The sequence below is a fragment of the Cuculus canorus genome, chromosome 1, assembly GCF_017976375.1.
Source record: "Cuculus canorus isolate bCucCan1 chromosome 1, bCucCan1.pri, whole genome shotgun sequence".
Taxonomy (NCBI): Eukaryota; Metazoa; Chordata; class Aves; order Cuculiformes; family Cuculidae; genus Cuculus; species Cuculus canorus.
The window spans coordinates 92,547,327-92,562,444 of NC_071401.1; the positions used below are offsets into that span (position 1 = coordinate 92,547,327).

The window sequence follows — 15,118 nt, forward strand, 5'->3', positions numbered from 1 at the left end:
ATAGTGAATGACGTTTAAAATCACAAATGCCTGGTAGTCCTAAACTGTCTAATCATGACAGCTGTGTGACCAGTGTGGCTGAATAGAAAATGTTTGACACTACAGATTGATTGCCTGTGTGCTTCTTCAGTGAGTGAGAATATTCTGCTGCTTTTGAAGCAATTGTAGCCAAGAAAAACATCTCAGAAATCTTTCATTTTGAAGTAATACATCAGGAAAATTGTATTTAGCTGACATACAGAATTAACAGGGGAGAAAACTAGGACAGACAAGGTTGTCAAAGCAGATGGGTGCTAGCAACAAAGAACAAACCTGTGGCAATGTGAAGAAGGTTTATAACTGAAAACACCTCCAAAAATGTGTATTTTAATGTGCCCACTTACTTTAGGTCCCATTCTCAAATGTCTCTGGAAAGGATACGCTTCCTGCTACACCTCATACCGTGTACCTCCTCCGACAAAGCTCCCATTTCAAAGGAAGGTTTCAGGCAAGGTGCTAAACCAAAGTGTAGAAGAAAACAGAAACTGAAATCTTCCTCTGTTGAGAGCAGCTAAATCACACAGTTCGGCCGCAAGTCTCTAATGAGCTCCTGGTTTTAATAAAGCTTGAAAACTTGATCATAATGCTATTAAAAAGCTTGGAAAGCAGTAGGTAAATTACAAGAACCAAAACTGAATCCTTTTGTTAAAACCAGGCAGAATTACGATCTCAAGATCCAGATTCAGTTTCCAGGAGGTTGTCCTCACTGCCTGAGTCCAAGAAAGGGAATTCGCTGCTCTGAGGTGTGGGTTGCAAAGCCTTCCTTATGTCGAAGTTCAGGTGCGAGTTTCAGAAGCACTCAGGTGAGTTTCCTAAGAAGCTCTCTGTCAGAAACAAGCCTTCTCTGGGCAGAACAGTCCATTATTACTCTGTAGACTTCTTTTCCTCCATCTGAACCTGCTTCTAAAGCATTTGCAGTTATCAGTGTCAGGATATAAAACAGTGGGCTGCAAAACTACCTAGGACAGCATGCATGGTCCACGTCTCAGTACACTCCACCAGATACACAGCGGGAGGAGGAGAATACAAACATGTTCTTAGTACTAGAAGACAATGGCCAAACAGATAGACTTTTCCTTACAATATGTGTGCTGCAATGCATCATACATTGAAGTGCTAGGAGTAACTAGCAGCACTTGGATGCTATAGAAAAGCATGCTGTTCTGTTCAAGTGTTTGCAGTCATTTGCTGCTACTCTCCCTGCTAGTGAACGGTAAAATTTCTGTGTGCCTGTCAGAGGTGAGCAGGGTAAGAACACAAAGTACTTTTCCGGTGAAGACTAGTATACCTATTTTTCTAGCTGTAGTAAGTTCCTGAGCTTTGTGGGTGCCCTTTGTATATATTGTGGTACTAAGAAATTTCCCTCAGAGAAGACACTAGGCAAAAATAGGCTTTTTAAGGGTCTTGGTCCCATTTGTCTCCTAGTTAGGTCTCCCAGTCTTCCTTCAAGAAGCACTTCCATCTCTGAACATAACAAAAGGTCATTTTGGAAAATAGAAACTTTGAGAGACTTAATATTGAAACACCATAATTGAAATGAAAATATGGAAGTCTTGAATCAAAATATTTCACTGCAGCTGAGCCAAACACCTTTATCACTGAACTTCTTGCAGAAACTCTAGGAAATGCCGAAGTTTTGAAGCCTGTAAAAAAGAGTTGAATCTGACTCAACATAGGAGCGGACTGATGTTTGGTTGAAAGCAGGTGCCATCAGCTTGATGATTTTGGTCTGTGGTGTTTCCAGGAAGATTCATGAAAGGTAAATTTGGTAAGCAAATCCTGCCAGGACAGACAGGATTTCTGCTTGTGACCCTTTTTCAGACTCGCCCCATTCACTAAAACTTAGAATATGGGTTTCCACAAACAGAAGGAAAAAATCAAAAGCTTTACTTTTCTGACTGCTCTTCTCTAACTGCTTTGGGAGTACTTTCTGATTTTTACACAGGATAAAGACAAAATGCACCTGTAAGAGTTTTGATAAAGCCATGAAATCTGCTTAATGTCTGACTCCACAGATGCTGGTGCGGATGAGCAAGGAGGTCCTAGGAACAGGTGGAACTTTGTTCAACCTGCCCAGTAGAGCAGATGAACTGCACAAGAGGCACAAGAGAATGGCTATGTGCTAGGAAGAAGTGGGAGAAAATAGTGCAACTCTGAGAGGTGGTTTTGCATTTCGAGGCTGACAATGGATCAGCTTCATATTCTGACAATATTTTCCACCTGTGGAAGAAATCCAATATTAAATTGCTTCTTAGACTTCCTAAGCGTGTGGAGGGACAGGCACAAAAGTTGTATGTCAGGTATGCAGCACAAAGTTAACATTGCATAAAACATTCACAGATCTTGAAAAAATCTTCAAGGCACAGAAGAAAAAAAAAAGAAAACAAACAAGGCTATGAAATTTAATATAAAAAAAAGAAATTGATGCAGTTAACCGCAAATCTGATTAATCCAGCCCTCGACACCTTTTCTGCCTGAAACAGGGCTTCCAGCATAAACTTCCCCACCAAGCCCTTTATTAAGTTTTCCCCTAGGTAAGATATCAATGCTAGCAACTGGCAGCACCATTGCTGCTCATTGCTCACCTGGGCATCACACAGAACCTTGTACCCTCCCATGATGAAAGAGGCAATCATTCTTATTGCAGCAGCTTCCTTGGCTTCCAACACCTTTCAACCTGAATTGCGAAGTAGGTTTAAAGTGGATAGCTATTATGAAATACAACGTAAAACGTTCTTTCTTTTCAAATGCTTTTTATTTTATGAATCCGTTTGGACTAAACAGTGTCTGGTAATTGAATGTGACGTATATTGATTTTTGCAGCATTGCTAATGAGAAGCTTACAAGTGGGTTTTTTTCATAGTATTAACTGTAATATAAACCAAACTAATTTATGTTGCTAATCAGGCTGTGAAAGACTCCTGCTCCTCCTCCTCCCTTCCTGATTTGTGGACAGTTGGCACAGGGAGACATGCAGGTTTTGGAACCATAATACCTTCAATCTAGTATTATTTGCAGGTCTATAAAGAATAACATAAAGTATGATCTCTGATATTAGGAAACTGTCTTGCCATTAGTTTTGAAAATCTAATCCTATTGCATCCTTAGGGTAATTTATCCTTTAAGCATCACTGCTCACATTATCCAGGATTGGACACTTAACTAACTTGTAAAAGTTATGACTGATATCTTTGAACTGTGGTGACAGTGCAGATACTTTTGTTGCTGTGGTGGTCAGAAGGGGTGACACAAGGACAGCGATGTTGTCTGGGATGATCTTAAATCCAATAAGCAAAGAGCATAACTGCATGAAAAGCCAAACAAAGTACACGGCAGAGTTAGCAATACCTACACTGAAAACCTTCTTCTGACATTGCTGTGCTTGGGGTCTTACACGGGTCAAGTTATCTGCCAACACCCTCCTGCCAGTGCAATAGGAGGCAGCAGCCCTACTGCTTCATGGACAGCATTTTGGAAGGCTCTTCAGAATGGCAAAACAGCAAGATGTCATTTCTTGGACAATATGGATCTTCAGGAGAAGAATGAGAGGAAAAATACTGGCTTTTTGAACTAACTGAAGAGACTTCATGATGACAGAAATGCACAGGTCATTTCAGAAGACAGCATGGTTGTTGTGGCAGAACAAGGGAGAATGTAAAATGGGGGACAGATGTGACTGGCAGAATAAAACATCATTTCTCTTTGGTTGGGAGCAAGAGAGGAAGAAATCTACACATTGCAGAATGCCACGCAGAAAGCAAAGGGGAAAGGACACTTTACTGCCTCCTGTAACGCAATAGCATGGGGAACACCTGCTGACACTTGCAGGTAAGTCTGTGGAAGAAAAACCCATCAAAAGTGAAGGAAATATAAAGATAATCCCACTGGTTCAGGATGTCCTCAAATTGTCTAGGTCTTGTTGAGGAAACACCTCCTGATGCTTGTTCTGTCCTTGCACTCTTCCTTGTGCAGTGTTGTTGTTCACTGTCGGGTACTGCACAATAGAGATATATATCATATATAATATAATATAGCTCTGAATATAAATATAATATATATGATATATATCTTATATCTATAATAGATATGTAATATAATATAATATAGCTCTGAAACAATGTGACTGCATTTAATCTTTTTAAAAATTTTTACTGCATATTTAACCTGTCTGTTGGGAGTTACCTGAAACCACCACAATGTACATCTGAAACAGGCAATTCGATGTCCTTGCCTAGGAGCAGGCAGTGAAAACCCATCACTACCAACGCACCTGTTGCTTCCTTTTGAGAGAGAACAGCGACAAAGGCAACTGTCTGAAAATAATAACATTTTATTTGATTTTTTTTTTGTTACATTATCATAAATGATCTCTAGTCTCAGAAAACAAAGCCCTAGTTTCGAAAATAATGCACATACAAATCTCTTCTTACAGGTATTAAGTATACAGAAATATACAAAGATTTCTCTATTATTGTAATATACCATCAGAATGCCCCACATCCCACATTTTTACTCAGGTTCACTGTACCGGTAAGCATGAACTACAAAGGTAACAAGCAACCTGAAAAAGACATGGTTTATATAATATAATTATATATACGTGTATATATATATCTACAACAGTGCAAATATATCACAGCGTGCAGGCAGCAATAGTCTCTAGAGAAGCGTAATAAAACTGATTCATAGTAATGCAAATGCATTACAGAAACAAGAGACAACAATGACATATTAGATATACTGAATATGCACACTTTAGCACGCTGATTTAAAACGATACCTTGCATTGACTCTTGCTTTAAAAACAAAAGAACAAATGTTAAATAATTCAGTAACAGATTCAAGGGCAGTATTTCACAATAAAGTCACCTGACTCCGATAGGGTGTTTCACAAATCTTTACTGACACATGTAAAGGCTTGGGTACACTGCAGGACTTGTTTGCATTCTTTTTTTGATATATCAGCATAATATTTTCCTCAAATTTTAATTTTCACTGTAATTTCATTAGGGTAAATCTTATCATAAATTACACTACTTCTACCATAATTTAAGAGCATTTTTTTCCACTTTTTTTAATTGCTCAACAACTAATTTACTTTGGTAAATGTTGGTACCATTATAACTGAGGCCAGGAAAGCTGTTTTTTGGAAGTAATAGAAAGGATTTTGTATAATGGTTACCTTAAATAATCTACTAAAATAAGCTACAATGGGGTCAGCAGAAAAGACATCACAGATGCCACTGAAGTAGGAAAACTCCACCAACTTTGAAAGTAAAGACTTCCATGTTGCCTTGCAATCTGCTTAAAAAGACATTTTACTTTTTTTTTTGCTTCTTGAAAGAGTAAAGAACACCCATAGATCCAGCACATTAGGTATTTGGTAGCTCAAAGAATTCTAGAAGTCATCCCTCCACCTCCTTCCTACCTCGCACTGTTCCCAACCAGCTCATTTTTACACCCCACATGGACATCAACCACAAACACCTAGCAATAAGGACACAAGCAATGGGTAAGCATGGGCTGAGCTGCATGAAGGCCGCCAGAACAAAAAGGGTTGACAAAATCTCACTGTATCTTAAAGGCATAAGCAGAGAATGCAGCCTGGCAGGCTGAGCCATGGGGATTTCTTGTGCCAAAGGATACGTATTTTGATTGGTCACCCCTTGTTTTACCGTCCTGGCAATAAGTCTCGACTGAAATCTAAATTTCTTGAAGTTTCACCAGTTGACAAGTGCATAAAGTTATAGTTCGCTGTAAAATATCAAAATAATAGAACCACTGAAGCTAAGTTTCCTGCTCTACAATACCATTTCTCCTTCACAAACTCTGCGTGAATGTGTACAGAAATGGGCTAGTATAAGCATAGAATTAAAAGGAAACTCGTTACTTTTGCAGGCTCAACCTGCAACTTTTGGACATGTAATAGGCAGAATGATATCTAGGGTTACAAAAACACTCCGTGCAATACATTACATCAATCTCTTTGTATATTATCAAAATAGATATTTAAAAAGAGGACAGTAGGAGTTGATCCCTGAAAATGCTACTGCCCCTGTTCATGAATTGCAGACCTCATGATTAACTTCAGTGACACTCAGCACTTAATTTATTCACTCACTAGTGCTGTGTGGTAGTGTCATGGGCACAGTAATGATCAGCCTGTCACAAACTGTTACAAAGGACATGACACAGTGTCATTTTCTGCCTACATCTAGTTCCCAACAGCTTTTCAAATAATTGTACTTTATAAATGGCTTTCCATACAGAACTAAAAGAAAGAAATTCCTGAGCAATCGTACCCTATCAGGCTGTTCTGGTACGAAAATGGATACATATGAGAAGATGATTTTCTCAAAGGAAAAGAACAACATGTGGGATGGTATCTCTGCAGCTACCACTGAGATCCACTCTGCAGAAAGACAGACCAATTACCTACAACAGTCAGCCCACTCTGGAGGAGTGTAAGGCCAGCTACTGACAAAACCAACCTCAGCGTTTTCTAACATTCCTGCTTTTGGCAGGGGTCTTTGCTGCCCTGCGTGAATGTTGAAGGAATCAACAATCCTAACACTCAAGAGTTCAGGGTGAAACCCAGACTTTTTTTTTGCTTACAGCAGGGCTACATAAACAAGGTAACTTCAAACACCACACCTACTTATTAAGAGTGTTATGGCACCCACAATGTAAGACCAGTTTTAATAAGATTCCATTTTAGCAAGGAATTGCTTGACTTCCAGCTCCAGAGGTATGAGCTCCAAAAGTCTAAGTGCCAAACTTTAAGCTCTAAACATATAAGGGCTCATCTCCTCTAACCTGACATGTCCAGAGCAGGTAGACAGACTATGTAAAGTTCCTAGGCTCTTTCATTCCTCGGTGCAATAATTATGTACCTCCCTGAGGACAAACCATGCATTATTGTCACATTACCTAATTCCAAATCTTCTGCCAGTGCCCAGAACACACGCCTACGAAAAACCACAAAGGAAATACTACGTTCAGTGTGAAGAATCACCTCTGTAGCTTCTGTCTAGTGCCCATTAACTAGAGAAGGAGCTTGGGAAACCGGAAGAAATGCGTACATTTCAGCTCAGTAAGTCCAGGAAGCTGAATTACCCTGCTAACATCAATTTATCCACTTCAGGTCTGATAGAAAAAGCCAGAACCACTGGCAAAATGAGGATCCAGTCTTGCTCCAGCTGACATTGCCCTGGAACCCCCAGGAACAGGTGTGATTTCAAATGCAGCAACTGCTATAACAAAACACACCGTATGGGCCAGAATTCAAGATGCTAGGAAAAATACATGCTTCAGGGAATTATGGAAGTACTTTGGGTCCATTTGTCCTGAAGATGGCTATTTCTTTCCTTTTACTGCAGAGAAAAGTAGAGAGATACATCATCTTCAATTACACTATCCAGCTGATGAAGATGAAAAAGAATTGAATTTCATTCGCTGAATCAAGGTATCCATAGCATGCATATAATTTCCTCTCCCTCCACACCTTGATCCAGTGCTGCATCTGGCCATCTTAGCTCTACCCATGCATTCAGAAGGAAGCTCTGCTTTGCGGCTACTCCTGCAGCTGATGTCTTTTTCAATCATATTCTAACTAACTCACAAAGCTTGGCCAAAACCACACACAGTTCAAGAGAATTGTTCTGTTTGGGAAAGCATTCAAGTTTGTGTTTAAATCCTACTCAATCCAAGACAGCTGATGCACTTCAAAATCTTCCCAGAATAGAGCCACTGCCAGACTGGGACAGAAAATGCTGTGCTCTACCACTGTGAAGAAGACTCCAAGCCAGCCTACTGCTGCACTAACATCAAGGAGTATTAAAGCAGATTCCACAGGTATAAAAAACTCCCCACAGAACTAACCTCATCACACCAAAGGAGCTTATAACCAGCACTGCAGTGCTCAGGGGCTCGCCTGCTTTATGTAGGACAAACACACATAGAATCATAGAATCACAGAATCACTAGGTTAGAAGGGACCCACTGGATCATCGAGTCCAACCATTCCTAACACTCCCTAAATCATGCCCCTCAGCACCTTGTCCACCTGGCCCTTAAACACCGCCAGGGAAGGTGACTCAACCACCTCCCTGGGCAGCCTATTCCAGTGCCCAATGACCCTTTCCGTGAAAAATTTTTTGCTGATGTCAAGCCTGAACCTCCCCTGGTGGAGCTTGAAGCCATTCCTCCTTGCCCCTCTCTCTCTCACAGCCACCAAATGAGACTGGACCTGAAGCTCTGTGAGCAAAGGCAACGTGGAAGAAGGTGCAGCAGGCTGTGGAAAGAGGTAAATGTGCCATTAGCACCCTCCTCAAATGCATTTTCTGAGGAGCTCAATTTAGAAACATCACCATTACACCTTTAAGTGTCTCCACTGCCCTTTGTCATTGTTCCTGAACAATGTCACAGAACAGAAGACAAAAGAATAAAATCATATTCCAATAAAAGTTAACACTGAAAAATAATCACCCTTCCTGCTTAGTGTGGAAAGTAAAAATAAATGCTGACATTGTTCAAATGTAAAGCAGTTCTGGATTGGCATTTCTGGTACAGAAAGAAAAAAAAAAAGAAAGTTCATTTCTCCTTACCACAACTATGCAGATAACAAAAGCAATTACGCAAAGTAATAGTAAATATACAGAAAAATATACACTCATCTCCATGCTTGATTTTTATTCTCCTCTTCCCCTCCAAAGAAGTATTTTGTGATTCAAAAAGATTGATTCAAGATCACTGTAAAGCTGTCATCTCCTAGAGATTAACCCAAAGCAAACAGACTTTTGAGTACAGTCTCCAAATCTGTTTAGACAGCCAACATTTCAGTCTGCCTGTGCAATACAGCTCTCCCCCAGCAACGCACTTAAGCCTGGACTTTGTTTTGAAGGCATTAGTTGTTCCTTTGATTCACATGAGACAATGCAGATCTGAGAAGTTATTAAGATACATCAGCACTTTGTTGGAACAGGGCTTCAAAGGATCCCATTAGAGTCAAAACCATCCATCGTTGAGTAATTAGACCTCCTCTGTGAGGATCACTGGGGTGGTACAGGTCAGTATGTATCATACTTCTTTCCAGAAACAAATGTTTAATGAAACATTAATTTCTGTTGACAACATAGCCTTTGCCACAGAAGAATAGATCGAAGTGCCAGTCACCTGATACATCCAGTACTTGGACTCAAGTGTTCATTACCTCCTGATTAGATAACCAGCTCTCCCTATTATGCATATATATACATATGTAACTCTCCTTTAATGAAAAGATATATCTGGGGCTCCAAAATTTAAGAAGTGAACAGGATTTCAGAATCAGATATTACTCTGCACCAATTACAACCTCTGATCTACAAAGATAATTTTTTTTCAATTTCTTATGTGAATAGAATCTGCTTTCCAAATATTTTATTTAATTGTAAATAATAATGGTCTAAGTTCTTTTTAAAACCTTAAAGGGTTTTTCAGATTATATGCAAGTTTCCGGGATGAAAAACAAACAAACAAAAACCCATTTGAAGCACCTGAAGTCTTAGCTGGCGCAGACAGCAACCAAAGCAAATTGTCAAAATGAGTTGAAATAGAACCAGAAGGCCAACAGTACACTAAAGTCTTCCTGCAATCCCAACAAAAATCATTCATTCAGTCTTCAAGAGACCTTTAAAAACCTTTAGTCCCTTATATGACTTTTAGCCAGATTGTGACTGGTTTGAATAGTAATAATGGCATTGATTTCAACCAGTTTATGGCTATTTATATAAAGCTATATAAATTGAGGAATCTTTAGAATCTTGCTGACCTCATTATTCTTGCATGAAGCCTTCAGAGCTTCACAATGGGCTTGCTTAACACTATAGCACATGCATGCTCAGTCATCAACCCAGGAATGCATTTTATACCAGCCTGTTGGAATTTATACCCACATAAATAGAAAAAAGCCATGCTGAGACTATGTTAAAAATCTTGGCAGTATATGAAAACATAATTGGGGTGGACTTTAAATACTTCTGTCCCACAGTAGTGACAAAAGAGATATCATTAGTTAATTTTAGAGCTAAGGAGGGAAAGAATGATTATCTCATTTATGCGTAGTACTGAGTTTCAAGAGTATTCATTTCTGGCTTTACTGGGATACTACAGTCTGAAAGTGTTCCTTAGAATAGTAACTTGCAGCTAAATGCTATCAGCAGATGGCTGGGAGAAAGTGTATCTAGCAAAAAAAGTAGTGACAAAAATTATTCCAGAGCATGCATATTCTTAGGAATACCCATGGAGGACCAGACTTTTGACTACATAATGCAATATAAAGTTGCAGTAGAGAGGGCCATGCTGCAGACTAAAGAGATAAAATAGGAGAGTCTACAAACAGAGGAATTGGTGCAGATAACAAACATCCAAGGAACCCATACTGCTAAATTGGTCTAGATGGGAGCAGACAGCATTGTCATCTTGTAAATTAGCAGTGATGAAATGTCAGCAAAGTCACTTCATTTGGTACACTGCAATGGATTTTCACTGTGGTATTTGGTAAGTGGTGTTGGTAAATACAAAACACGAGCCCTGAAGGTATTTAATGCCATGGATGTCACACTCTTTCATTTTCAGCCAGCCTACAGCTGAACAAGCAGTATGCAAGGAAAGAGTAATTTGGCAAATGTAGTCTTTTGTCTGCTTGCAAACAGGATTTGAACCACCTGTAATATTCACAAATATTTTCAGAGTCTTGAAATAATCAAGAATTGTGCCAAGAGATTTCAGCTTGTGGCTTATTTAAAAACTCTTCACTGTTCTGAGTATTATTTAGAATGACTAAAATTCTTCATTTCTCATATCTGACAGCCATATGGGTCAATGCGTACTTGTGATTATACTTGGAGAAGCTGCAGAGCTGTATAAAAGCTCTGCTGGCTCCAGGACTTTTTGTGAAAAAACACCACCACTATGCAAAGAGATTGTCTAAGGATTTTTTTTTCGTCTACAGTAAAGACTGACTTTGCTTTCACAGGTCAACCTTCTTTTCAGAGAAAGTTCAGCTAACCTTCCTAAAACGTGTCACTTGCCTTAAAGTTTTTCGGAACACAGTCTTAATTCAAGCATCCTGAGTTTAACAGATACATGTAGTCTATGTCTATAGTGGTAAATTAAACAGAGGCCAGGAACAGGCCAGGAAAACTAGGGCCTTGTCTTCAGTTCTAAATGCCACAGCTGTAGCCCAGCACAGTTAGAGCTTTTCCAGATAATGTTTGGGCTCTGTTTAGAAGTTAGTGCAGTACAGGGACAATTACTATTAGCCCCAGTTGTCTGAGAACTAACAGAGCTATTATCCTGGCACTATTTAGTTTACCAGTATTGACATAGCCATGGGGTTGTCAAAAACAGCCTGTGAACTGTAACTGCTGGTGACCAGCAGATGTGCAAAGGTCTCTCTTCATCTACTCTACTGTCATGAGCTGCTGAGCTCCTGAATGGTTTGTTGACATTGAGCTGCTTCCAATCTGCAAGACTTAGCACGGGAATAATGCGTTTGCAGAATTTGTAGGTCTGACTTGGAGGTCTGTGACACTAAATTAAATGCACAGTGATGGAAGAAGGTAGTGGAATTCACATAAAAATTCAGCAAGGTGTCCAACATGAGTATGGGCCCCACAATTTCCTTTTGGGTTGAAAATCCAAACCATGAAAACCAGTGTCAAAATTCAGATTAACCTGGCAGAATTCCACCTCTCAAGTTTACAAAGGCGAGATATGCAAAGCAAATTCTTTTAATGGTTTCATTGGTGTTCAGATCAATGAGCTATTAATTCCCACGTCATGCACGTACCCTTCGGGATAAAAACAAAACTGCTTGGCGTAATTAGACCTGCAGTATTACAAGGTCATTCGTATATTTTGAGGAGTCCTACATGTAGTGTGCTGCAGATACAACGAACACTGCCATATGAAGCAAAGTGTCTTCACAGAATACTCCAACTTTTGAGTGGTAAATAGAGCCTTCACTCCATCAGGCTTCAAAAATCACTCAGGTTTTAGGGATAGATTTTGCTGTCACAATTTAAGAAAAAATAAAACTTGGAGTGCTTTAATTCTTTTCATTCGCAGGAGGTAGATCAAATAGATAATAAGCAGAGTTAGTATTTTAAATATCACAAATACTGAGGATTTAAAAGACACTGCAGAAGAATGTCTTTTCAATCATTTGACAGTTTGAACATGTCTGACTGCCTGTGCTACCTATTGTTGCTTCCAATTACAGACCACAGGTTTAGTGCAGACTCAAAATCTGCCTTTTCCTCCTATCATTACAATTTTCTGATATGAGACCAGCTCGACAAGTAAAGCACCAGAATTCTAAATTTAGACAGAAACAAGAATAATTACTTGAATCACTTCAGGTTTGTTTTAAAAAAGTATCCATATTAAAAAGATATCTTTACCTTAATGCATTTACAGATTTTAGGCCAGAAGGGGTAATTCTGTGGAAAAGAACTGCAAAATAATACATAGAAAACTGCAAAGATGAAACTCGAAATTTAAAAAGATGACAGAACCCTATTTTCTTTGCATTCCCCATTTTGCATCTCATTACTTTGTCAACTATCGATCACATTATACTATTCTGGCTACCAGGTCCAGTGTTGCCTTATCACAAAATTGGTTTTCATCAAGAAAGTTCCAGCAGCCAGGTTTTTTTATTACAGTTACACTGCCTTGATATTGATATTCTGCAGTGTAAAATTCCCTTCTATTTCTTCTTCCTAGTTAAAGCTAGAAAGTGTAATGAAAACATGACCAAACCCAACAGGATTGATTGGCTTAACACTATATGTCCACTACCCCATTGTGGTTCTCTATGGGCTAGTCCTAACAGCATCTAGCTGGGCACTGGAGACTGGCCTGCCACAGTGAGACAATGTCAAGTGCCCTCTATTGCATGTCTAAAGATCTTCCTACTGCATTGTTTTAGCTGTTTTGCCTTTACCTCTCTGCTCGGATTTTGTATCTGAGAACAAAATAGGCAATCAGGCGCAGAGAGATGAAGAAAATCCCAAGAACAATGAAGTCCAGGTAAAGTTTGGCATTTTCTACATCCAGTTCTCTCAGAATGGCCTCTGATTTTTGAAAATGGCAGGTATCATCTTTGTCACAATGCAGATCTTCTCGATCCAGTCCATAGATGGAGAGAATAACTCCTTCGAACCCATACCTGGAAAGAAGAAGGACAGATTACATGGAAAAGTCCTGATGATTTGTTAGAAGTACTCCACCAATAATACAATCCCTATGAGAGCTCAGCTGGAAGCACTGAGGGCTTTAATATCATTCTTAGACATTGTGTCTTGGGGCAAGTTCTAGCCCTTTACAATCAAGCAAATGGCACATCATTGGCATTTTACATAAGACTGAACAAGGACAGAAGTTTTGCCTTTAACTGCTTCCAGTTAGTATACAGAGCAATTTCTCAAAAGAAAAACATAAAATACAAAGCAGACTACTTTCAGCTCACATTCAGAAATTCCCCTTTTAAAAGTGTCATCATTAGTTCTGTTTTTTGAAGCTAAGCAACAGGGATAAAATTATGGTTTGAAGTCAGAAATATATCAAAACTGTCATCAGTCTAGAACATCTCTTCTCTTTCCTTCCATGTGCTATAGTTTAACTAACAACGCACATTCCCATGTCTTCCTGCCAGTGGGTATACTTAGGATTTGAATTTGCGAGGAGATACACCATCATGGATTCCATGTGTATGATAGCTCCTGCCGTCTTCAGGAGACCCCACATGGGCCAGACAATGTTTTAAGGCCTCATCTTGAATTCTAGCTACTAATTTAGGGCATGTAGTCTCTCATCTTTGTTAGATCTTGGTGCAAGACCTCATTTGCCAAATGAGAGGATATTTTACCTTGGCCGTTCTCAGTAACAGAGCAGCTTGGGCAGGGTGGGGAAAAAGCAAGGGTAGGACAAATCACCTCACCTAATTTCAGCTATGAACATTTAAGCGTATAAACTATCCCTCTGTGCTAACCTCCAGAGATTTCCTGATGACAATCCTCCCATCTTAAGGTAGCTATCCCCGACAGCAAGACCAACAGACATTGGATATAAGGTGCCTGTGGTTTTTGAAACACTACTTTAGATTAGAGACGGCACAAATCCCATGCTTTTATCCAACAAGTCTACCTAGGATAGAGCAGTGATTTCTATAGCATTTTCTTCCAAAATGAGGTGTTGGCATCGATTTCTTATTTGAGAATACTGTCCTTATTATTTCAGAAATTCATTATTGCAAAAATCCATGGAGATTTGCATGCTGTGCAATCCAACTGAATCTGAGGTGACAGACATGGACTTGCAACCTTGTACTGAATATTCCTATTTATTTCACATCATATACAACATAAATTGCAGTGAGGTAATGTAGTACACATCATATGCGCATCTATACTTTAGAAGAAGGTGCTGTGAACATAGCCTCTTTGGCACCCAAAATAACCAAACAAGTAAAGGCAAACAAGATTTCCAAGATGGGAGTTTAATGGCCTCCCTAGCAGTACCTGACATAGGAAATGTAGGACATCCACTGGAGGTATGTTGGGATGGTATCAAAGCTGACAAAAAACCCAGAAAAGAGAAGCACTGGGATGGCAGTAACTGGGCCCACAAAAGTGGCCACCTGTGAAGGGAAGGAATAGATAGTCTCTTGTGAGAAAGCCAGAGAAAATAATTAAAATTAATGTGCTCTTCCATCTGATGTCCTGACCTCCAGTGAGGAAATCAGCATTTAAACAGCAGACTTATGGCAAGTCCTCTGTTCTGTGCCAAATCCAAACCAGCAGTGCAAACATATTCTTTAGGCAGTCAGGAGCAATGCCATTCAAGTCTCTCTTAAAATGCTACTCTCCAAAATTTCACAGTTCAAATACCAGGAAATTACTGATTTTTCTGGACAAGGTTTCTTGTGAGGGGGAGGTTAGATGCTGTTATTAGAAGAACCTTCTTCCTAAACCTTTCTATTAGTTGGCAATGCTGCTGTGCTGGGATTTGTTCTTTAAAGGACTTGAAACCA

At 39.4% G+C, this 15,118-nt stretch overlaps 1 protein-coding gene across 1 annotated transcript in view; it reads right to left on the reverse strand.

The window, feature by feature from the left end:
* Positions 1-4,385: 4,385 nt before the first annotated feature.
* ABCG1 (ATP binding cassette subfamily G member 1) overlaps positions 4,386-15,118 on the reverse strand; it is a 59,058-nt gene continuing 48,325 nt past the window's right edge. The window contains exons 14-15 of the mRNA XM_009560876.2: positions 14,607-14,725; positions 4,386-13,255 (exon numbers count right to left, since the gene is read on the reverse strand). Coding sequence (XP_009559171.2) covers positions 13,027-13,255; positions 14,607-14,725 — 348 coding nt within the window. The 3' untranslated portion in view covers positions 4,386-13,026. The remainder of the gene's footprint in view (positions 13,256-14,606; positions 14,726-15,118) is intronic.